Genomic DNA, 23,986 nt, shown 5'->3' with positions numbered 1-23,986 from the left:
GGGCCCTTCTCGCGGATCGCCTCAGCTACGGCTCCCGGTGGGGCCCTCTCGGGGGAAGGAGCCTCGGTCCCGGACCCCGGCGAGGCGTCCCTCCGCTCCGTAAAAGTGTCCATCTCTTTTCTTTTTTTTTCTTCTGTTGTGGCATATGCTGCAGGTGCCTGCTCGTTTTTCGTATGTGGGTAACAACATTTAACTATGTATATATATTTCCCAATTGGTTTAACTGCCACCCGCAAAAAAAAAAAAAAAAAAAAAAAATCTAATTAATCCGCCCGACCCGACCCGCGAGCGGATAAAATCTTATTTTTTTAAATGTCATCCGCCCGATCCGCGGATAATCCGCGGACTCCGCGGTTGTGTCCGCAAACCGCGCATCTCTACGTTATATGTTCTGTCCATCCACTCAGCAAATCATGTTGTTGATGTAGATAATCTATATCTGCTGTACAGATTTACTTTAGAAAAGAGAAGTGTTGGATACTACTCTTGTTGCCTTATTTGTATTTGACTTCATTAAATGTTTGGGTACCATTTCATTAAACTAAACCAGTTTTCTTTTCAGTAATGTAAACATTTATCAGCGCTTTTTTATGGAGGAATGTAGTTAATCGTAGAACAGGCACCCGATGTTATTAAAACATATTGATTTTGAGTCGAGAATCGATTTTGAATGAAATCCTTCCCCCCAAGAATCGAATTGAATCAAATTGTGTGGTGCCCAAAGATTCAAAGCCCTAATTGTTACAAACGGCCCTCGGAGGGCAGCCGTAACTGCGATGTGGCCCTCAATGTAAACAAGTTGGACACCCTTGCTATAAAGATTATTCGATGACTCGAACAAACTTATCGATACATTACTCCATTACTAAAACACTCCAAAGCTGCAGCACTATTTGGCATGCATGTGATATTTACAACTTAGTGTTTACAAATGATAACACACACCACTGCCTAAAGTTAGTACATCTTTAAAAGCTTTTGCTGTGTTTTACCTTCTCTGCGGTACAACTCTTTCATGCAACCTCTAAAATGCCAAGGGGTCAGGAGTCAAACATATGCAGCATGGATTACAATTTATTACCCCGCATTTGCCTGATAATTTTTCTCCTTTGACAAGCTAAGGTAAATCACACAGCCTACTCTATAATGTATGAGAACTCTGCAGGCTTGATGAGTATGCTCTGTTGCCATTGGCTGTTTCCCGAGAGGCTTTTGGGTTCCCAGAAGACCAATAAGGCTCGTCGGTGCGCCAACATGGCCGGTATTACTGCCGAAACAGGTAGTGGTCCAGGTATTTATAGCAACCATATGCAAATTGATCAGTGCCACGTTGGACTGTTAGAGCAGAGAGGTGACAGTTAAACACACGGACGTGGAAGTAGGAACATATTTCCCCCCTCTCTTTGAGACAAGCCTAATCAGTTAGAAAGGTCTCCCCTCATTTCATTTGAATATATTCATCCTGGATTCTTAAGTGTCCCTCTCTCCTCCCATGCATAGTATTCCTTCATGCTGACGGCTCATTATTTTCTAGGCTCTGAGGGCTGGCCTCGCTCTCCGGACTCTCGCGTTGAGGTTGTATTAATCAAACTTCACACAGAAAGGGACGGTTCAGCTACTGACGCGACACACCAATATTGTTTGAGGCCAAGCCCTCTGTGGTTGCTCTCAAACGTCGCTTGTTTGCTGTTAAGAAAATCGATGACAATGTGTTACTATGAAGTCGAACATATCCTGCAGAAAAATGCTGGACCTATAGTTGCTGTTGTCCTGTGTCATAGGGCTTCCACCATTGATTCAATTACAACAAAGCTTCGATTTATATTATGTAGCTTTGATTAAGTGTCTGAAGGTAATTATTACAAATTGATGAAAATCGGTTCCCCTACGGCACAGGTGTCAAACTCAATGCACTTAAGATGCGACTTTAAGGTTTTACTACTTACGTATAAAATACTACACGGTCTAGCTCCAGCCTATCTTACCGATTGTATTGTACCATATGTCCCGGCAAGAAATCTGCGTTCAAAGAACTCCGGCTTATTAGTGATTCCCAGAGCCCAAAAAAAGTCTGCGGGCTGTAGAGCGTTTTCTATTCGGGCTCCAGCACTATGGAATGCCCTCCCGGTAACAATTAGAGATGCTACCTCAGTAGAAACATTTAAGTCCCATCTCAAAACTCATTTGTATACTCTAGCCTTTGAATAGCCCCCCTTTTTTTTAGACCAGTTGATCTGCCGTTTCTTTTCTTTTCTCCTCTGCTCCCCCCTATCCCTTGTGGAGGGGAAGACACACAGATCCGGTGGCCATGGATGGGGTGCTGGCTGTCCGGGGTCGGGACCCGGGGTGGACCGCTCGCCTGTATATTGGTTGGGAACATCTCTGCGCTGCTGACCCGTCTCCGCTCGGGATGGTTTCCTGCTGACCCCACTGTGGACTGGACTCTTACTGTTATGCTGGATCCACTATGGACTGGACTCTCACAATATTATGTTAGACCCACTCGACATCCATTGCATTCGGTCTCCCTAGAGGGGGGGGGTTACCCACATATGCGGTCCTCTCCAAGGTTTCTCATAGTCATTCACATCGACGTCCCACTGGGGTGAGTTTTTCCTTGCCCTTATGTGGGCTATACCGAGGATGTCGTTGTGGCTTGTGCAGCCCTTTGAGACACTTGTGATTTAGGGCTATATAAATAAACATTGATTGATTGATTGATTGATTGAATGCCCGGGGGCCAGATCTGGCCTGCAAACACCTGGAAATGTGTTTGTAAAGTACTTAATATTTCCCCACTGATTTTTTTTCATTTTGACAGAAAAAATATATGTACTACCTTTTCAACTTTAATAGTATCCAATATCACAACAAATATTACAGTATATCATCATACTTTCCAAACACGTTTTTGTCTAAATAAAAATACTTAACTTTACAGCAAACTACCCATCAAATTAATAAAAATCACCATACATTTTATGTTGTTCTTTATAGCATATTACTGTAAATTGAAAAAAGAAAAAATACTACTGTTTTTGGCGTTAAAATTGTGTTGACTGAGCTGCCAGTTTTTGACTGTAAAATCTACGGTTGTTGTTTTTAATGGTGTATGACTGTAAATGGAAAGGCGGTACATTTGTTTTGACGGTAGAAAAACTGGCAGCGAAGTTGCCAGAATAAAACAAGTACCGTATTTTCCGCACCATTAGCCGCACCTAAAAACCACAAATTTACTCAAAAGCTGACAGTGCGGCTTTTAACCCGGTGCGCTTTATATATGGATAAATATTAAGATTCATTTTCATAAAGTTTCGTTCTCGCAACTTCGGTAAACAGCCGCCATCTTTTTTCCCGGTAGAGCAGGAAGCGCTTCTTCTTCTACGCAAGCAACCGCCAAGGTAAGCACCCGCCCCCATAGAACAGGAAGCGCTTCTTCTTGTACTGTAAGCAACCACCCGCCCCCGGAAGAAGAAGAAGCGCGCGGTGCATGCTGGGATATGTGACGTTTCATTTCCATTTGTGTGTTTATGTAAAGACCCCAAAATGGCTCCTATTAAGTGTGTTGTCTGTCTAATTATAAATAATGCAAACGAGGCGTGTTAACTGAGTTCTCAACGTTTACTCACAGCGTGCTCATAACCACATTCTAACTGCCAGCATACAACAACGCTTCTCAGGGCTACCGCGCATGCTCGTCACTATCGTTGCATGCTGGGTAGTGTAGTTGTTATATTTGCTAGCTCATAACATCACATTAAGAGACACGCTTACGCGCTTAATTCAATACTCGCCGTCATTCCGGGTGGATTGACAAAAGACCTCCAGCCGCTAGATATTGGTGTCAACAGGGCATACGAAGCTAGACTGCTAACTGCGTGGGAACAATGGATGACAGAAGGCGAACACACCTTCACTAAGACAGGGAGGCAGCGCCAGACGACGCCAACATCTGCCAGTGGATCGTAAATGCCTGGGCAGATATTTCGGTCACAACTGTGGTCCGAGCTTTCCGGAAGGCAGGATTCACAGAACTGCTGGATAACAGTGACACTGACTCCGATGACTTCGACGAGACGGAACCGTCCATTTTGGATCTCACATTTGCCCAACTTTTCACTTCGGACACCGAAGACGAAGGATTTACGAATGAAGAATAACTTCAGAAAGTGAGCGCTATGTTTATTTTGTGTGTTGTGACATTAACGTTCGAGCAACATTATGTTGCTATTGCTCTGCACTATTTTGAATTTTACTATGTTTGTGATTGCACATTTGCGTACATTTTGGGACAGAGTTGTTAGAACGCTGGTTTTCAATATATTATTAAAGTTTGACTGACCTATCTGACTGTTTTTTTGACATTCCCTTTAGCGCAGCGTAGGCGCGGCTTATAGTCCGGGGCGGCTTATTGGTGGACAAAGTTATGAAATATGCCATTCATTGAAGGTGCGGCTAATAATCCGGTGCGCCTTATAGTGCGGAAAATACGGTACTTGTACTGTTTTTCCATTAACAATATAATGTTGTAAAAAACAATGTCGATTTAACATAAACGTTTTGGCAACTAATCTGCCACCTTTTTTTCATAAAAAACAGAACAGTGGCACTGTTTTTATATTTACCGTAAAATGTTGTAAAAACAAAACAAAAAAACAATATATTTTACTGTAAAATGTTGTAAATGTAAAGTTTTCACTGTAAATTCAACAGTCTACTTAAAACAATTTATATAATTAATAATGCAATCCAGAGACAAATTCATACATTATTCACTGTTACAAGTGGCCCTCTGATGGCAGCCATAAATGTGATGTGGCCCTCAATGAAAACGAGTTAGACAGCCGTGCCCTACGGAATGCCCGGAACTTTAAATATGCAAACACAATTTCCGCATGGCGATAGAGCACACATGAGAGCGGTAGTCTGTGTATGTCGGGATCTGTGTGGATGTTTATTATTTTCATTTAAATTGTTATTCATTCGCACATGTTACAAGAGCAATTTCAATGTTGATGATGTGCAAAAATGAAGGAAATGGCAAGCAAAAATGTTTTTCCCTAAAACGATTTTTCAGGCTATCAAGATTACTCAATTAATCGACCAAACTAATTGCAAAAACAATCACTGGCTACAGCCCTACTTTGTACCTCATTTTGAGACTAATTAATTATTTTTCTTTTATTCAGTCCAATAAACTAATGTATTTTTTGTCCACAGTGGCTAACAAGATCTTTACGTGGGGAAATGGCACCAGCGGACAGTAAGTACATTTCTTTACTGATAATATGGACAACAATCAACGCTTATTTGCCACATTCTACACAATATAGCATGTGACACAACACATTCCTCGAGCTACTATTTGGAAGTAGCTGAGCTAACGCTGGGGTGTCCAAAGGGCTCCTTTGATATTATTTTGTTTATGAAACACACTAAAATCCAAATAAGGTACTGTCAATATACAATAGATGAATATATGTAAATAAACAGTAACAGTGTGATATATAATAATGTAAGACATGTTTTACCTGTTTTTTTTTAATGCATCCTTAATGTTGTATATGTAATGTTTTGATTTGAGCTGTAGTGAACTACACTGTACATTTTTTACAATATGTTGTAAGCTAAAGAGTTGTCTTTTTATTTAGAATGAGGTAAATTCTAGAACACAAAAATTCGACCATATGTCAAGTTCAAACTATGGACATAATATTTAGCAACTATTTAATTACCTGTCTTGCAGAGGTGTGGACTCGAGTCACATGACTTGGACTCGAGTCAGACTCGAGTCATGAATTTGATGACTTTAGACTCGACTTGACAAAATGTAAAAAGACTTGCAACTCGACTTAGACTTTAACATCAATGACTTGTGACTTCACTTGGACTTGAGCCTTTTGAATTGACATGACTTGACATGACTTGCTACTTTCCCCAAAACCCAAAGATGAAAAAGTTATCCGGGAGAGCTCCGTATTTTTCATTGTGTACTTGTCTATCAGCGTTGCGTGTGTCAGCTGGTGTGCTCTCAGTACAACAGCCAATCAAATTAGATCTGCTTTGTTTTCATCACACAGCATTCATCCAATCAAATTGCAGGACAACCAACGAAGAAGACATGTCCAAACCACACGCCAGTGAACAAAAAATGATACCTAAAATAATTTTGTTTGGGTATAAAAATTGCGAGGTGGTCAACACAAAACGGTTTGCAGTATGCAACACATGCGGTTCGAAAATTACTGATGGAGAGGCAACAACTTCCAACTTCGTCCGGCATTTGAAGTTGCACAAAGAACGGTAAGTTTTGAATGTAAGATAACGTTTATTGGCTAAGTAACGTGACTTTTATTTGCTGTGTAGTTAAATCAGTGAGGCTGTAAACTCACTGCTAACGTTATAACGTTATTGCAAACACGGGAATCTGTTGCAGTTCACTACCTTATTCATACTTTTTGTTCAGTGATTTTTTAAGCAGGGTTACGTTAGTCAATATATCACACGTAACGTTAGACGGCGGTCAGCAGCACCGCGTATTTTAGCCACCTAAAAAAAGACAAAAATAGTAAAATAAAGGTCAGTTAAAATGTATACTATATTATGAATATGTGTACCGTTTTAGCTAGCTTTCTGACATACTGTTGGTTGTTTACCTCAGTGGTCCCCAACCACCGGGCCGCGGCCCGCTACTGGTCTGTGGATCGATTGGTATCGGGCCGCACAAGAAATATATATATTTTTTTTTCTTTTTCTTTTTTTAATTAAATCAACATAAAAAACACAAGATACACTTACAAGTAGTGCACCAACCCAAAAAAACTCTCTCCCCCTTTTGTTCTGGGCATTGAACATGAAGACTCTTCCTTCACTGTTCCGAGTGGCCATGAGAGTCTTGGCAGTGCCTGCCTCCAGTGCTCCAGTGGAGCGAGTTTTCAGCCATGGTGGCATCATACTACGCCCCCATCGTGCACAAATGACTGACAGACTCTTGGCTAATTTGGTCTTTTGCAAATGCAATGCAGCATAGGGCCCTGACATATAAAAAGTACAACTTTTTTGTTATGTTCACGTATATGTCATGTTTTTTCAATGTTAACACTTTTGTACAAATAAGTACATTTGCACTTTATTTTTGAATGTGTTTGTTCTGTAAAGGAATGAGTTAATGTTTAAAATGACTGGTTAATAGTGCTATTATGAAGTGCAATGTCAGCACAATTTTCTTTCCTGCAATTTAAAATGCACTTGTTTTAATAAATAAATACAGCGTTTGAAAAGCATACACAATCTGTGTTAATATATTAGTCTGTGGTTAAAAGGACTTGAAAGGACTCGAAACTCAAAATGCAGGACTTAGGACTTGACTTGAGACTTTCCAGTCTTGACTTTGGACTTGACTCGGGGCTTGCCTGTCTTGACTCGGGACTTGACTCGGACTTGAGGGCAAAGACTTGAGACTTACTTGTGACTTGCAAAACAATGACTTGGTCCCACCTCTGCTGTCTTGTCCTGACAAAGTACATTGTTCATTTAAACATGACTGATGTATAGTAAAAATAGTATCATTATGCATGTGCAAACCTGGTGCACTCCTAAAACAGTGGTCCCCAACGACTGAATCGCGTTTCTTACTCGTAATGATTTCTAATCGATTCACAAAAATGTATTTAAAAAAACAAAAAAATAAAAACGTTTTTTTTTTGTCTTTATAAATCCCTCTTATCCAGCCACTGAAGCAAATCATATTGTTGATGTAGATGATCTATATCTGCTGTACAGATTTACTTTAGAAAAGAGAATTAAGGAATAAATAAAGGAATTACTTCTCTTGTTGCCTTATTTGTATTTGACTTTATTACATGTTTGGGTAGAATATGTTTAAACAACCAGTTTTCTTTAAGTAATGCATATTTTTATCAAAGCTGGTGTTTATTTTATGGAGGAATGTACTTAATCATAGAACTCACACACAATATTATTAAAAATTCTTGATTTTGAATCAAGAATCCTTTTCAATCGAGTATCGATTCTGAATCAAATCGTTACCCCCATAATCAAATCAAATCGTGTGGTGTGCAAAGATTCCAAAAGACATGTGCTACCAGGCAGCACAGTAACATTGAATAATTCATAAAAGACCACATTTTCTCCGACTTAACTTTCGCCTGTCCCATCCCAGCAGGCACATGACGTTGATACAACGTTGATTATACATATGTGTTTTTTAAAACTGACTTCGAAACAACGTTGCAAAATAGTTGTATTTGTAAATTGAGACAATGTTGATGTCTGATGTTGGATCCACGTTGTTGGTTGGAAAATGACCAAATTTCAATGGTCAAATCAACATCAGAACCTAAAATGTATTAAACGTCTTCAAAAAGCATGTTGTTTCAATGTTGAATTTGTGTTGTAGAATATTGGTTGAAAAATGACCAAAATTCGATGGTCAAATCAAGGTCAGAACCCAACATTGATTAAACGTCGTCAAAAAGCATGTTGTTTCAACGTTGTATTTGTGTTGTTGAATTATGGCTGGGAAATGACCAAATTTTAATGGTCAAATCTACGTCAGAACCTCTCATCGATTAAACATCGTCAAAAAGCATGTCGTATCAACGTTGTATTTGTGTTGTAGAATATTGGCTGGGGAATGACCAAATTTTAATGGTCAAATCAACGTCAGAACCTCACTTTGAATAAACGTCGTCAAAAAGCATGTTGTTTCAACGTTGTATTTGTGTTGTCGAATATTGGTTGAAAAATGACCAAAATTCAATGGTCAAATCAAGGTCAGAACCCAACATTGATTAAACGTCGTCAAAAGTATGTTGTTTCAACGTTGTATTTGTGTTGTTGAATTTTGGCTGGGAAATGACCAAAATTTAATGGTCAAATCAACGTCAGAACCTCACATTGATTAAACGTTGTCAAAAAGCATGTTGCATCCACGTTGTATTTGTGTTGTAGAATATTGGCTGGGAAATGACCAAATTTCAATGGTCAAATCAACATCAGAACCTAAAATGTATTAAACGTCTTCAAAAAGCATGTTGTTTCAATGTTGAATTTGTGTTGTAGAATATTGGTTGAAAAATGACCAAAATTCGATGGTCAAATCAAGGTCAGAACCCAACATTGATTAAACGTCGTCAAAAAGCATGTTGTTTCAACGTTGTATTTGTGTTGTTGAATTATGGCTGGGAAATGACCAAATTTTAATGGTCAAATCAACGTCAGAACCTCACATTGATTAAACGTTGTCAAAAAGCATGTTGCATCCACGTTGTATTTGTGTTGTAGAATATTGGCTGGGGAATGACCAAATTTTAATGGTCAAATCAACGTCAGAACCTCACTTTGAATAAACGTCGTCAAAAAGCATGTTGTTTCAACGTTGTATTTGTGTTGTCGAATATTGGTTGAAAAATGACCAAAATTCGATGGTCAAATCAAGGTCAGAACCCAACATTGATTAAACGTCATCAAAAAGCATGTTGTTTCAACGTTGTATTTGTGTTGTTGAATTATGGCTGGGAAATGACCAAATTTTAATGGTCAAATCAACGTCAGAACCTCACATTGATTAAACGCTGTCAAAAAGCATGTTGCATCCACGTTGTATTTGTGTTGTAGAATATTGGCTGGGAAATGACCACATTTTGATGGTCAAATCAACGTCAGAATCCAACATTGATTAAACATTGTCAAAAAGCATGTTGTTTCAACGTTGTATTTGTGTTGTGGAATATTGGTCGGGAAATGACCAAAATTCTATGGTCAAATCAACGTCAGAAGCCAACATTGATTTAACGTCGTTAAAAAGCATGCTGTCTCAACATTATTTTTGAGTTGCTGAATGCAAGGACCGAATTCAGCAAGTTCTCAACGTTGCTTTAATGTCTTGTGCCTGCCGAGATTAGACACACCGATAAGCTTGTTTAAAGATGTATAACAAAACTCCTGATAAGAAGTCGCCATTTGTTATATTTGTTACACTGGACAATACACATTAATGAACATATAAAATGTGAAAGTGCCAGATTGTAGCCAAAGGCTAATTTCCTTCTGCAGTGCTCGGGTGGTTGATGTTATATACAAAAGGTCCATAAAAAGTTCAGTTAGACAGCACCAGAATCAGACATAAACAGTCCCATAAAATACACAGACTCAGATATATTAATAAAAAGCAAATAAAATACAGACCCTTATAAAACAGTAGGTTGTTGCATGACCTCAGCTCAGGACAGATCACGAATAAAGTCACCACTATGGAAATTTTAACCAAGTATTAGCAATACTGTTATTATAAGCGCTAATACATTGTCACAGAGAGCGAACTAGCTTGTTGCTCGAGTTGGTGAGTTGCTTTCTCGCCTCGGCACTCGTGAAAGTTCATTCTAGATCATAAATAATGCCTCTCATCTTGATAGTGGAAGGATGAGGACATAATCCAACAAGTTGGTCAACTTTGACATTCAATTTAGACCCGGGAATGGCGAGAACAACACGAAAAGGCGTTTGTTTCCCCCTCTACCCCGTTTTTCTTTGCGAGTTTTGAAATATATCAACATCCCATCACTCGGTATCCCAGTGACAGCAGACATTGTACATTGTTTTACTATGTTTGTTGTCTCTCATGAAGTCTGCAGTTAGTAATAATCAGCGATGTTAATGAAGAAAAAAAGCTAACTTTTTTAAGGGTTTTTTAAAGTAATGCGCCGCCGTATGCTTAAAATGATCAAAATACATACAAATGAAAGGTATTATGAATCAATATTTACTTTCAATGTGTTTGGATATTTTTTTAAGCACTTTATAGGCGACGTTATGCTTAGTATATTTAGCACACCCCTTATGGTTGAGGAATTCACATTAGTCACATAATTTTGGTCATGACCTATCCAACATTATGTATTATTAGGGCCCGCCATGGCCCATTGCATAAGGACTCCCACAGGGAGTCCTTATGCAATGGGACATAAGGACCTATAGTTATTCGTTCGTTTTATTAGGGCCCGCACGGCCCATTGCAAAAGGACTCCCACAGGGAGTCCTTATGCAATGGGACATAAGGACCTATTGTTATTGTAAGGTTTTATTATTATTCTTTATTCTTTCTTTATTCTACCGCCGCCTCTTTGAACACTAATTTGACCCACTTAGCATGCTTCAAAACTCACCAAATTTGACCCACACATCAGGACCTGCGAAAATTGCCTTTTGATAAAAAAAACAAACCCCAAAAATAAAAATTGCGCTCTAGCGCCCCCTAGGAAAAAAAAAAACTAGACTGCCTGTAACTCCCACTACGAAGGTCGGAAAAACATGAAACAAAATCCTCTATGTAGGTCTGACTTAGACCTAGCTTTCATAATTGTACATTGTCGGCCTAAAATCTACAGGAAGTTGGTAATTCCCCCTTCAAGACAAAAAAGTACTAAAAACAGTCACTTTTGCCTCTTTGAGCTGTAATTTGACCCCCTTAACATGCTTCAAAACTCACCAAACTTAACACACACATCAGGACTGGCTAAAACTGTGATCTAATGAAAAAACCTAACCCCAATAATAATTGTGCTCTACAGCAATTTTTTAATAAAACGGACAAAAAACTGCTCCTCGGAAGAAAAAAACTACAAAACTGCCTGTAACTCCCACTGGGAAGGTCGGAGAGACATGAAACAAAAACCTCTCCGTAGGTCTCACTTAGACCTACATTTCATAAATTGACTACCCCCCGCAAAAATCAACAGGAAGTTTGCTATTCCCCCTTCAAAACAAATTTTTTGGAAAAACCGGTCTCCTTCCTTCAAAATCGAACTCCTCTGAGCGCGTTTGTCGTTTCGCCTTCAAAATAACACAGGAGAGACATTGAACCCTTGTGAATACAACAACAGAAGCGCTTTTTAATTAAGTGCTCCGGTTTTGATTTTATGACCCTTCAAAGACCCGCTGCACTCATGCTGCTGCGGTGCTGTTTTTTTAAGATGGCTGCTCTAAAGCAGGAAGCACCAACGTGCCCACACAATGCAGACAAGGTAGGTACACTACACAAAAGTCTTGGGACACTTCAGACTAAAAGTAGACAAAAGTATTGGGACACTTAGGACTAGCACCTGCCAAATACGCGGGCCCGAACAACGCTGCTTGCAGCTTTAATTCTTTCTTATTATTATTCTTCCGCAGCTTTGCGCACTACTTTGACCCCCTTAACATGCTTCAAAACTCACCAAATTTTACACACACATCAGTAATATACGGCAAAACCTTTTGTCAAAAAACCAAACCTCAAAACTCAAAATTGCGCTCTAGCGCCCCCTAGGAAAAAAAAAAACTAGACTGCCTGTAACTCCCACTAGGAAGGTCGGACAAACATGAAACAAAATCCTCTATGTAGGTCTGACTCAGACCTAACTTTCATAATGGTACATTCTCGGGCTAAAATCAACAGGAAGTTGCCAATTTCCCCTTCAAGACAAAAAAGTACTAAAAACAGTCACTTTTGCCTCTTTGCGCTGTAATTTGACCCCCTTAACATGCTTCAAAACTCACCAAACTGAACACACACATCAGGACTGGCAAAAACTGTGATCTAATAAAAAAACCTAACCCCAAATTCAAAAATTGCGCTGTACAGCAATTTTTGAATACAACGGACAAAAAACTGCTCCTCGGAAGGAAACAATTACAAAACTGCCTGTAACTCCCACTGGGAAGGTCAGAGAGACATGAAACAAAAACCTCTATGTAGGTCTCACTTAGACCTACATTTCATAAATTGACAACCCCCAGCAAAAATCAACAGGAAGTTTGCTATTCCCCCTTCAAAACAAATTTTTTGTAAAAACCGATCTCCTTCCTTCAAAAACGAACTCCTCTGAGCGCGTTTGTCGTTTCGCCTTCAAACTAACACAGGAGAGAGATTAAACCCTTGTGAATACAACAACAGAAGCGCTTTTTAATTAACTGCTCCGGTTTTGATTTTATGACCCTTCAAAGACCCGCTGCACTGATGCTCCTGCGGTGCTGTTTTTCTAAGATGGCTGCTCAAAAGCAGGAAGCACCAACGTGCCCACACAATGCAGACAAGGTAGGTACACTACACAAAAGTCTTGGGACACTTCAGACTACAAGTAGACAAAAGTATTGGGACACTTAGGACTAGCACCTGCCAAATACGCGGGCCCGTCCAACGCTGCTTGCAGCTTTAATTCTATCTGATCTTTTTTGTAACACGGTTAGTAAATGAAGTGTACTTTTGTAGTTATTTCCCCATATTTCTACACAATAACTCAGATATGGTAACACTAGCCAGCAGTAGAGAATATAAAGTGACGATGCCCCCGTCGTTGTCACGTAGCGACATTGCTGGTTTTACGAGCAGAGGAGCATGTTCAGCAGCGCACAATCACAGAGTACTTACAAGCAGACACAGTGTGTAGACAGAAAAGGGAGAACAGACGCATTTTGGCTTAAAAACTAACGATTAAGGTAACGTTATAACACTGAAACGGAAGAGGTGCTTTTAGACATGGTTAGCTAGCTAGCGTGTAAAGTTCAGCCGCAGTATGCAGAGTTTTAGCTACTTCTAAATCACTAATCCTCGCCTCCATGGCGACAAATAAAGTACGTTTCTTACAAGTATCATCCCTGCAGGACGAGGAATAGCTAAACATGCTTCACTACACACCGTAGCTCACCGGCGTCAAAATGTAAACAAACGTCATTGGTGGATCTACACCTGACATCCACTGTAATGATACCAAGTACAGGAGCGATACTACTATGATTACGTCGATATTTTTTTGGTATCACAACATCTTCTTTCATTTTTTTTTAATGTATATCATGTTTATAAACTCAGGAAATATTTCCCTGGACACATGAGTACTTTGAATATGACCAATGTATGATCCTGTAACTACTTGGTATCGGATTGATACCTAAATTTGTGGTATCATCCAAAACTCATGTGAAGTATCCAAACAACAGAAGAATAAGTGATTATTACATTTTAACAGAAGTGTAGATAGAACATGTTGAAAGAGAAAGTAAGCAGATATTAACAGTACATGAACAAGTAGATTAATAATTCACTTTCTACCACTTGTCCTTAATAATGTTGACAAAATAATAGAATGATAAATGACACAATACGTTACTGCATATGTCAGCAGACTAATTAGGAGCCTTTGTTTGCTTACTACTAGAAGTTGTCTGGTATGTTCACTATTTTATTTAAGGACACACTTGCAATGATAAACATATGTTTAATGTTCCCTAATATATTTTGTTAAAATGAAGCAAATAATGCAATTGTTTGTGGTCCCCTTTATTTTGAAAAGTACAGAAAAGTATAGAAATAATTCTGGTACCGGTATCGAGACATCACTAGTCCAGAACATGTTTTGCTTTATTCATTATCGACGTGTTTCTTATGTTGTATATTTTTTATATGAGATTTCCAGTTCATTTTCTCATCCATCATTATACAGAGAAATTCGGTTTCATTTACTCTTTCAATTTATATTCTGTCTTTTTGTATTTGTGTTTGACTTTCCCTTCTACTGCTACCGAATAGCATTATTTTAGTCTTTGGGTTCACAGATGAGCTGGAGCCTGTTTCCTTCAACTTTTCTCTATTCGGCCCTCGTTAGAAAAAGTTTAGACACTACTGGCATGTGAAAGATAGCCTAACAGTGACACTATACACAAACTTATATTTTTGTCCTTCTCATAAGCCTCCTTAATAAAACTTCACTGCCTTCCATTAGAGTTTCTGGCCATGGGGTAACAATGAGTCAGTGGCCCTCCAGTAGTCCAACACAACAGCCCGGGAGACCTCTGAGAAATACACAAACGGCACATTGTCACTTCTTCTCGTTATGTTGCACTGCATCTTTGTCTCGTTCCCTCAATCCAATAACGCTCTGACCTCCCCAAGCAGGCTGAGACTCACTTATATTCGGAGAAACCGATAGTTGGAGCTGCGCAACACCCACTCGCGGAGCAAAGGGCGAGCAACGCTGTTGTACAACCGGCACGCCGATATCTGAAAAGTCTGCGGTTCTCCTACGTGCCTCACACTGCAGGCAACGGTTGAGAGGGAGCCGTGTAAATTTAAACTGGCAAACTTTCCGATGGAAATAGTTGTGACCCCAGAGTGGTCTTGTCTGGAGTTTGAAGCATTGTTGTAATCAATACAGGCTCTCACGGGGACGGCAGGCGAGGACCTTTCGTTCCCCCGTTAGTGGAAATAATGGAGAAGACTGTTTGTTATTTTTCCCAGACATGCCGCACACTCGCAGATACGGCCAGGGCATTGCAGGTTATGGAGCTGGCTGGAGACAAATACAAAGAGGAGCGTTTTATCAAGAAACAAACAGCCCAGCTCGGTTTGGAGCTGTGGGGAGCTGGCGGGTCACGGGGGTTCCGGGTCCGTGTTTGACCGGCTCATCTTAAAAAGGGCTCTCGGATGTACTTTGTTCACTCCCGCTGGGGACAGAGAGACCAATCGCAGAACTCTGTGTTGATATCAACGTGAAGTCCTTTGTACAGTAACAAATGTACTTTGGTGCAGGTATTATTTCTTTCCACTGACATTATCGCAATGCCTTTGTTTATATCCACAGCACTTGGTAAAACTGCGTTTGAGAGTGGAACGGGAATACTCGAGGGATAGTTGTTCTTTTGAATGTATGTGATATTTTTTTTTCATGTCCAGAAAATTAGTCAGTCAAAAAATGAAAACTTTTTCCACTTCCGATACGATGACGACATTAGTGTCTTGACTATTGGCGGATACCAATATTAAATTGATATGGTAGCAGCACAAATCATAGTACATACTAGGGTTGTCCCAATACCAATATTTTGGTACTGGTACCAAAATGTATTTTGATACTTTTCTGAATAAAGGGCACCCCAAAAAATGGCATTATTGGCTTTATTTGAACAAAAACTCTTAGGATACATTAAACATATGTTTTTTATTGCAATCTAAGAACAATTTTGTCCTTAAATAAAATAGTGAACATACTAGACAACTTGTCTTTTATTAGTAAGTAAGCACACAAAGGCTCCTAATTTGTCTGCTGACGTACAGTATGCAGTAACATATTGTGTTATTTATCATTCTATTATTTTGTCAACATTATGAGGGACAAACTGTAAAAATTCATTATTAATCCACTTGTTTATTTACTGTTAATATCTGGGTATTTTCTGTTTTAACATATTCTATCTACACGTCTGTTAAAATGTAATAATCACTTATTCTTCTGTTGTTTGATACTTTATATTAGCTTTGGATGATACCACAAATGTAGGTATCGATCCGATATCAAGTAGTTACAGGATCATACATTGGTCATATTTAAAGTCCTCATGTGTCCAGGTACATATTTTCTGAGTTTATAAACATAATATGATTTTTTTTAAAATGGAACAAAGATTTTGTGACAATAAACAATCTAGGTGTAATCATAGTAGTATCGACTAGATACGCTATTGTACTTGGTGTCATTACAGTCGATGTCAGGTGTAGATCCATCAAAGGCATTTGTTTACATTCAGGAACATTCAGGTGAGCTACGGTGTGTAGTGAAGCATGTTTAGCTATTCCTCGTCCTGCAGAGATGATACTTGTAAGAAACTTACTTTATTTGTCGCCATGGAGACCAGGATTCGTGATTTAGAAGTAGCTAAAACACTGCCGACTGCAGATGGATGTTAGCTGCTAGGGCGTTTGTGTTATAGCTTTATCGTTATCGTTAGTTTTTAGGCCAAAATGCGTCCATTCTCCCTGTCTGCTTGTAAGTACTCTGTGTGTGTGCGCTGCCGAACATGCTCCTCTGCTCGTAAAAACCAACAATGTCACGACGTGACGTTTTATAGTTTTATTAAAAAGATGGGGAACCGTTAGTTTTCAGAGTATAGTACCATTTTTTATTCATTAGTACCTCAATACTATACTAGTACCAGTGTACCGTACAACCCTAGTGCATACTTTTAAAATGTTGTATTGTGTAATGTTAGAAAAGGCATGATCAAATGAAATTACTCAGAAAACTATGGTAAGTATGAAAAACACAAACAGCTGTCTTTACATTGAAGTGATGTGGTAATTACTTTTTTGGCGACAATAATTAATTGTGTTAACACATGATGCAGTAAATTGAATGATATGGACATGTTTGTTACTGGATACTTTCTAACAGACTTTTGCCAAGGAGAGTGTATGTGTAAGTAACATGCAACCCTAATTACTTGATACTTGTTTATATTGACAAATGTGTTTCAGACGGCAATATTGTTCAGTCAAGCTTCTAGCTTATGTCACATTTTGTGCTTAGCTGTTGTGTAGCTGCTAGCTCCTAGTAGCCTATAGTTGACCATGTTTACCTTTTGCAAATAACTTGACTAAAATACTACAAAAGACCAACCTTGTGTGCTTATGGACATTTAGATGATAACTGGCTGTGAACACGCTGCAAGACTGCTTGTGCTTGATTTCAGATTTAAGCCGATACAATCAAAATCTCAGATAATCCAATTGTTTTCTCGTATCGGACAGATATCAATATTGGATTGAAACACCCCTTGTCACTGTTTGGCCCTCTGTTAAAACTGGGGGCGTCCCAATCTGATATTAATATCGACCCGATATCAGTGTAACATTGTAGGCTATAAGCTACTAGGAGCTAGCGGCTACACAATAGCTAAGCACACAATAACACACAAGCTAGACATAAGTAATAAGTTTCCTTAATTAAACTGTAATGCAGTCTAAAACACGACATTTGTCAATATGAACAAGTATCAACTAATTATACTGTTGTTGCATACAAAGTATCCAAGGCAGAAGCGTACTAGAAAGTATCCAGTAAGAAACGTCTCCGCATCATTGTGCCATGAGCTCAACCTAATGAATTATTGTGAATTATTATGCTCTAATTCAACGACAGCATATGTCTTTGATAAAGTTATTGTTTTCATACACTAAGTTATCTGAGTAATTTCACTTGATCACATCTGTTCTAACATTCGACACTACAATATAATACAAGTATTTACTATAATTTGTGCTGCTATGGCATCGGATTAATATCGGGATCAGCCAATACTCAAGGCTCCAATGTCGGTATCGTGTCGGGAGTGAAAAAATTGTATCGGGACACCGCTAATTAAAATTGGATCTGTCTTTACTTCCATGCATTTCCCAGTTTTTCAGTCATATGAATGTCAGTGTTGTGATTTTAAGTATGTACTTTTCACAGGCTGCATCAGTTCATCCCAAAATTCAAATAACTGACGACATGATTAGTAAAATTCCTATTTGCCAACTATTCATATATATTTTTTTCGTATTTGTTCTCCTTTGCTTCAGGTTGGTTGATGGAGAAAGGGCAGTAAAGGACCAGCCAGTGGAAATCACATTACCACTGGAAGAGAATCGTAAAGGATGGGACGACAATGTTCAGCAGATGAAAATAGCTGGTGTTGCCTGTGGAAGCAGACACTCCTTCGTATGGACTAAAACTGGGCTGGCCTACGGTTTTGGAAACAACTATTACGCTCAGCTGGGCTATGACTTCCAGAGGGCTGATTTCAAGGAACACCAGGTATGGATATGACAATTTACTAATTTTGATGACCAAATGCATTTTGAATAAGTATCTAAGGTATCATATTCGTTGTTTTGCTACCATTTTTTTAAAACTTGTTGTAAAGTCACTCAAGTGGCTTTTTAGAAGGGACATTGTGATCCAGCTAAATACACAAAATCTAATGCATTTGTCTAACTGCACAGAAACAGCACGCATGTCTACCATTTTAAATCCAAATAGAGTTTCAAGGCTCTGTCAAAAAGTCATATTGAATGACTCCATGCAATGGGACTAAAACTGCGTTTCAGTTCAGTTTATTGCCTGTTTATTGGCTGATAGGTGAATGTTGCATAATTGCAGTGTGATGAATGGGTTAATCAACTTAACAAGGAAGAGCAATGCAACACAGGAGTAAACAAGAAGCACTTATTGACAAATTGGTGTGTCTCCAGTACTTTGTACTGTTACTGAATAGTAGCCTAATGGAAATCTGCCATAACAAGGTACAGATTTGTTATTTGGTACCCTATAGACTACGGTTATTCAACCAAATTGTTCCCAGGGCCACATTTCTAGAATGCTAAGGACTGGACTTCTCCTTTCACTATTATTCTTATTCGGAGAACCAATATTCTCTCGAGTGGATATTTGTTCTCAGTCTTTTGTTGGTGTAAGTAAGTAAGCAAGTACATTTTATTTATAAAGCGCTTTTCACAAATAAAATCACAAAGCGCTATACAAAAAATAGGTGAAGTAAAATAACAATTAAATGAAAACAACAGGGGCCACATCATAAAAAGGATACAAAGTGGATTAAATATGATAGTTAAAAGCTGCATAACTAAAAGCTTTACTAAAAAGAGAAGTTTTCAAATGTTTCTTAAAAGTGTCAACACAGTCAAGATCACGGAGGGACTGGTGCAAGTTGTTCCAGAGTCTGGGAGCTATAGTCTGGAGTTGGACTGCCAGGACTTCATGGGTTTTAAAATGAGTTTTTGGGATCTTTAGAAGACCCTGGCCTGAAGACCCTGAGGAGTAAGGGCATAACAAGTCAGTGGTGTACTGAGGGGCCCCACCCTCACGGAAAGTCAGGACTAAAATTTCAAACTCAATGCGGAATTTGACTAGAAGCCAATGAATACTGGATAACATGGGGGTGATATGGGCTGTTCTGGGTGCACCAGTCTAAAGTCTAGCAGCTGCATTTTGTACCGTCTGAAGTCTCTTTAGCGTTGACTTGTTGAAAAGAGTGATTAGAGAATTGCAATAGTCAATGCGAGATGAAATGAACGCGTGCATGATCATTTCGAGATCCATATTTGACAGCAAATTTCTCACTTTAGAAATATTTCTGAGGTGATAAAAACAGTTTTTGGTCAGTTGACGACAGTGACCCTCCAAACACATTGACTGATCAAACCCAACCCCAAGATTTCTGAAGCTGCTTTTAAAATCACTCATGCGACTTTTTGAAAGGGATGAAGAACATTGTGGTCCAGCTAAATATACACAATCTAATGTATTTGTGTAACTGCACAGAAACAGCACGCATGTCTACCATTTCAAACCCAAATGGAGTTTCATGGCTCTGTCATAAAGTCATGGTATTGAATGACTCCATGCAATGGGACTAGAACTGCATAATTGCAGTGTGATGAATGGTTTAATCGACTTAACAAGGAAGAGCAATGCAACACAGGAGTAAACAAGAAGCACTTATTGACAAATTGGTGTCTCTACAGTACTTTGTACTGTTACTGAATAGTAGCCTTATGGAAATCTGCCATAAAAGGTACAGATTTGTTATTTTGTACTCTATAGACTACAGTTATTTAACAAAATTGTTCCCAGGGCCACTTTTCTAGAATGCTAAGGACCGGACTTCTCGTTTCACTATTATTCTTACTCGGAGAACTGGTATTCTCACGAGTAGATATTTGTTCTCAGTCTTTTGTCAGAGTTACATATTTCAGAAAAAAAATAGCTCTGTTGTGCTCCTTTCAGATGTTAAAATGTCTATATGTGTTTCTCTATATAACAGGAGCACGCTAGTGTTTTTAGAAATTTGCTGCAAAATTGTTAACTGAAAGTCTCTCCTAAGGTTTGAACTGATTTCAGGGGCCTGTTTGGTGTCATTTCTGGGCCTGATTTGGTCCCCAGGCCACCTGTTGAATAGCCCTGCTACAGACAGACGGACAGACACATACAGAATATGCACTATAAATAGTATAGTAGTAATTATGGATTTTGTAATACGACAATATTTTCGGAATATTACAAAATGTATCGAAAATATTGTCTTATTATGAGAACAATTGAAAAGTATATGAATAAGAAGACATAATTAATCTTTTTGAGCAGTAATTATGGATAGAACGGTTAATGAAAAACTTTTGAACTGTCCAGTTGACCTGATACGGTATGGATCATGTTAAATAATTTTTTCTTTGGAGTCAGGATTTCCGCGTTAACTGCATGGCGGACATATCACGGAATTGGTCAACACAAAGGGAATCTAGCAATCCACCAAAAATACGAGGAAAGTTGCAGAAATTGACATAATTTGACTGAAATGCTGTCACCGTGAGGAGAACGAACGTTTGGGAAAATGGTGTTTATGGGGATGCGTGAACATCCACCATATTTTAATTTACTGTACCTATGAGTAGATACAACCCCAAGCCCTACAAACATTTACACAATAGATCAAATGTCGCTTTAGATGGCCACTGAGTCTGTGAGTCTTTGAGGACAACACAATTTGATACGATTCTTGGGGTAACGATTTGATTCAGAATCGGTTCTCGATTCAAAATAACGAAATATGAACGTGAAGGGTAAAAAAAAAAAAAACAGCTAAAATCTGATATATCACTAAGCTTTAGAACTTTATTGTAAAAATCTCCTTCCGCGTCTGTCCCTGACACCCGCATTTCAGGCTGGACGCTCTGGAAACACTCGGTGGAAGCGCTCCCCACCCACACTGCTTGGTGCCTCGTCTGAGGTGCTGTGACTTAGATTACCATAGTAACTAATTAGATTACCATAGCAGCTAATTAGATTACCATAGTAACTAGTATATCATGCAAAAGACACTCGTGATTTAGGGCTATATAAATAAACTTTGATTGATTGATTGACAAGCACAGATTCCAACCATTGAAATACTTTGTATAGTTCAAGACTTACGGTCATTTGAAAACATCACTGCGCATCATAATGGCAGCTACAGTTTCCATCTCAAAAAAACAAAAAAAAATTGGGAATATCTAGCGGGCGAGATCAAAAAGATTAACGGGCTGCATGCGTCTCCCGGGCTTTAATTTGCCCAAGTCCGATCAAGAATGAGAGATAAAACATATCTCAGGGTATACAGTATCTGGTATCTGTACAAATATTAGGAATTTGAGCTAATTTGTGCAGCAGCCATTGTTTTTTGGCACGTGTTAGCAGTGTGCTGTGATGTGAGAATATTCATCTTCTCGCTCAGTGATTGGGTTTTCAGATTTGACTCACACCTGTGCTTCCTTTTGTTCAGGCTTGCAATGACATTTTATCAACAGACAGGTTAGACAGGGCCGCTGCTCGGTGGTTTGATGGCTTAATAATAATGTCACACTGAGGGACGCTATATGCCGGAGCAGAAATGAAAGTCATTCTCTTTTTACCTTCTCTTTTTATGCATGACAAGGTAGTTTTTTTAAAGTTTTTTTTTCCGAGATATATTCTGTTCTTTTAGTAAAAAGAAGCATCCAGAAACTGTAGCTTTCACATTTGAACTGACACTCTGCCGATTCCCGGTACCTGGGAATCGATAACAGTACCCAACTGTAGCAATTTTTTGTATTTTTGTGTGTTCACATAATAATAAATGTTGATAGGTAAATAATACAATTCATTTATTTTATTTAACATTTAGCAATTAGGTTTTTTTATTATTATTATTTTCAGTGCTGTCCAGTTGTTGTTTTCTTAATTTGCAAACATTACATTACAGCAGAGGTCTTCAACAGGGGGTTTGCAACCCCCTGCGTGTCCATAAAGGTATTGCAGAGGGCCGAGAAATTTTTGTTTGGTAACACTTTAGTATGGGGAACATATGAACCATTAAAGCTGACCAACACGCCGGATTGTAGTCAGCTGGAGGCGTGTCTTAATGAAATTAAACACTGGATGTCCGCTAACTTCTTGCAACTCAACGCCAAGAAAACGGAAATGCTGATTATCGGTCCTGCTAAACACCGACATTTATTTAATAATACCACCTTAACATTTGACAACCAAACAATTACACAAGGCGAATCAGTAAAGAATCTGGGTATTATCTTCGACCCAACTCTCTCTTTTGAATCACACATTAAGAGTGTTACTAAAACGGCCTTCTTTCATCTCCGTAATATCGCTAAAATTCGTTCTATTTTATCCACTAGCGACGCTGAGATCATTATTCATGCGTTCGTTACGTCTCGTCTCGACTACTGTAACGTATTATTTTCGGGTCTCCCTATGTCTAGCATTAAAAGACTACAATTGGTACAAAATGCGGCTGCTAGACTTTTGACAAGAACAAGAAAGTTTGATCATATTACGCCTATACTGGCTCACCTGCACTGGCTTCCTGTGCACTTAAGATGTGACTTTAAGGTTTTACTACTTACGTATAAAATACTGCACGGTCTAGCTCCGTCCTATCTTGTCGATTGCATTGTACCATATGTCCCGGCAAGAAATCTGCGTTCAAAGAACTCTGGCTTATTAGTGATTCCCAGAGCCCAAAAAAAGTCTGCGGGCTATAGAGCGTTTTCTATTCGGGCTCCAGTACTATGGAATGCCCTCCCGGTAACAATTAGAGATGCTACCTCAGTAGAAGCATTTAAGTCCCATCTTAAAACTCATTTGTATACTTTAGCCTTTAAATAGCCCCCCTGTTAGACCAGTTGATCTGCCGTTTCTTTTCTTTTCTCCTCTGCTCCCCTTTTCCTTGAGGGGGGGGGGCACAGGTCCGGTGGCCATGGATGAAGTGCTGGCTGTCCAGAGTCGGGACCCGGGGTGGACCGCTCGCCTGTGCATCGGCTGGGAACATCTCTACGCTGCTGACCCGTCTCCGCTCGGGATGGTGTCCTGCTGGCCCCACTATGGACTGGACTCTTACTATTATGTTGGATCCACTATGGACTGGACTCTCACAATATTATGTCAGACCCACTCGACATCCATTGCTTTCGGTCTCCCCTAGAGGGGGGGGGTTACCCACATATGCGGTCCTCTCCAAGGTTTCTCATAGTCATTCACATCGACGTCCCACTGGGGTGAGTTTTTCCTTGCCCGTATGTGGGCTTTGTACCGAGGATGTCGTTGTGGCTTGTGCAGCC

General features: G+C 39.2%; 1 protein-coding gene across 1 annotated transcript in view; it reads left to right on the top strand.

Moving 5' to 3' along the window:
* The window catches only part of LOC133622891 (uncharacterized), a 586,815-nt gene that overhangs the window by 195,247 nt on the left and 367,582 nt on the right, over nt 1-23,986 (top strand). The window contains exons 3-4 of the mRNA XM_061985724.1: nt 5,221-5,263; nt 18,395-18,629. Of these exons, the coding sequence (XP_061841708.1) occupies nt 5,221-5,263; nt 18,395-18,629 (278 nt within the window). The remainder of the gene's footprint in view (nt 1-5,220; nt 5,264-18,394; nt 18,630-23,986) is intronic.

This window comes from Nerophis lumbriciformis, linkage group LG12 (genome assembly GCF_033978685.3).
Source record: "Nerophis lumbriciformis linkage group LG12, RoL_Nlum_v2.1, whole genome shotgun sequence".
Taxonomy (NCBI): Eukaryota; Metazoa; Chordata; class Actinopteri; order Syngnathiformes; family Syngnathidae; genus Nerophis; species Nerophis lumbriciformis.
The sequence above is the reverse complement of the archived record's forward strand: the minus strand, read 5'-3'. Positions and strand labels throughout refer to the sequence as shown.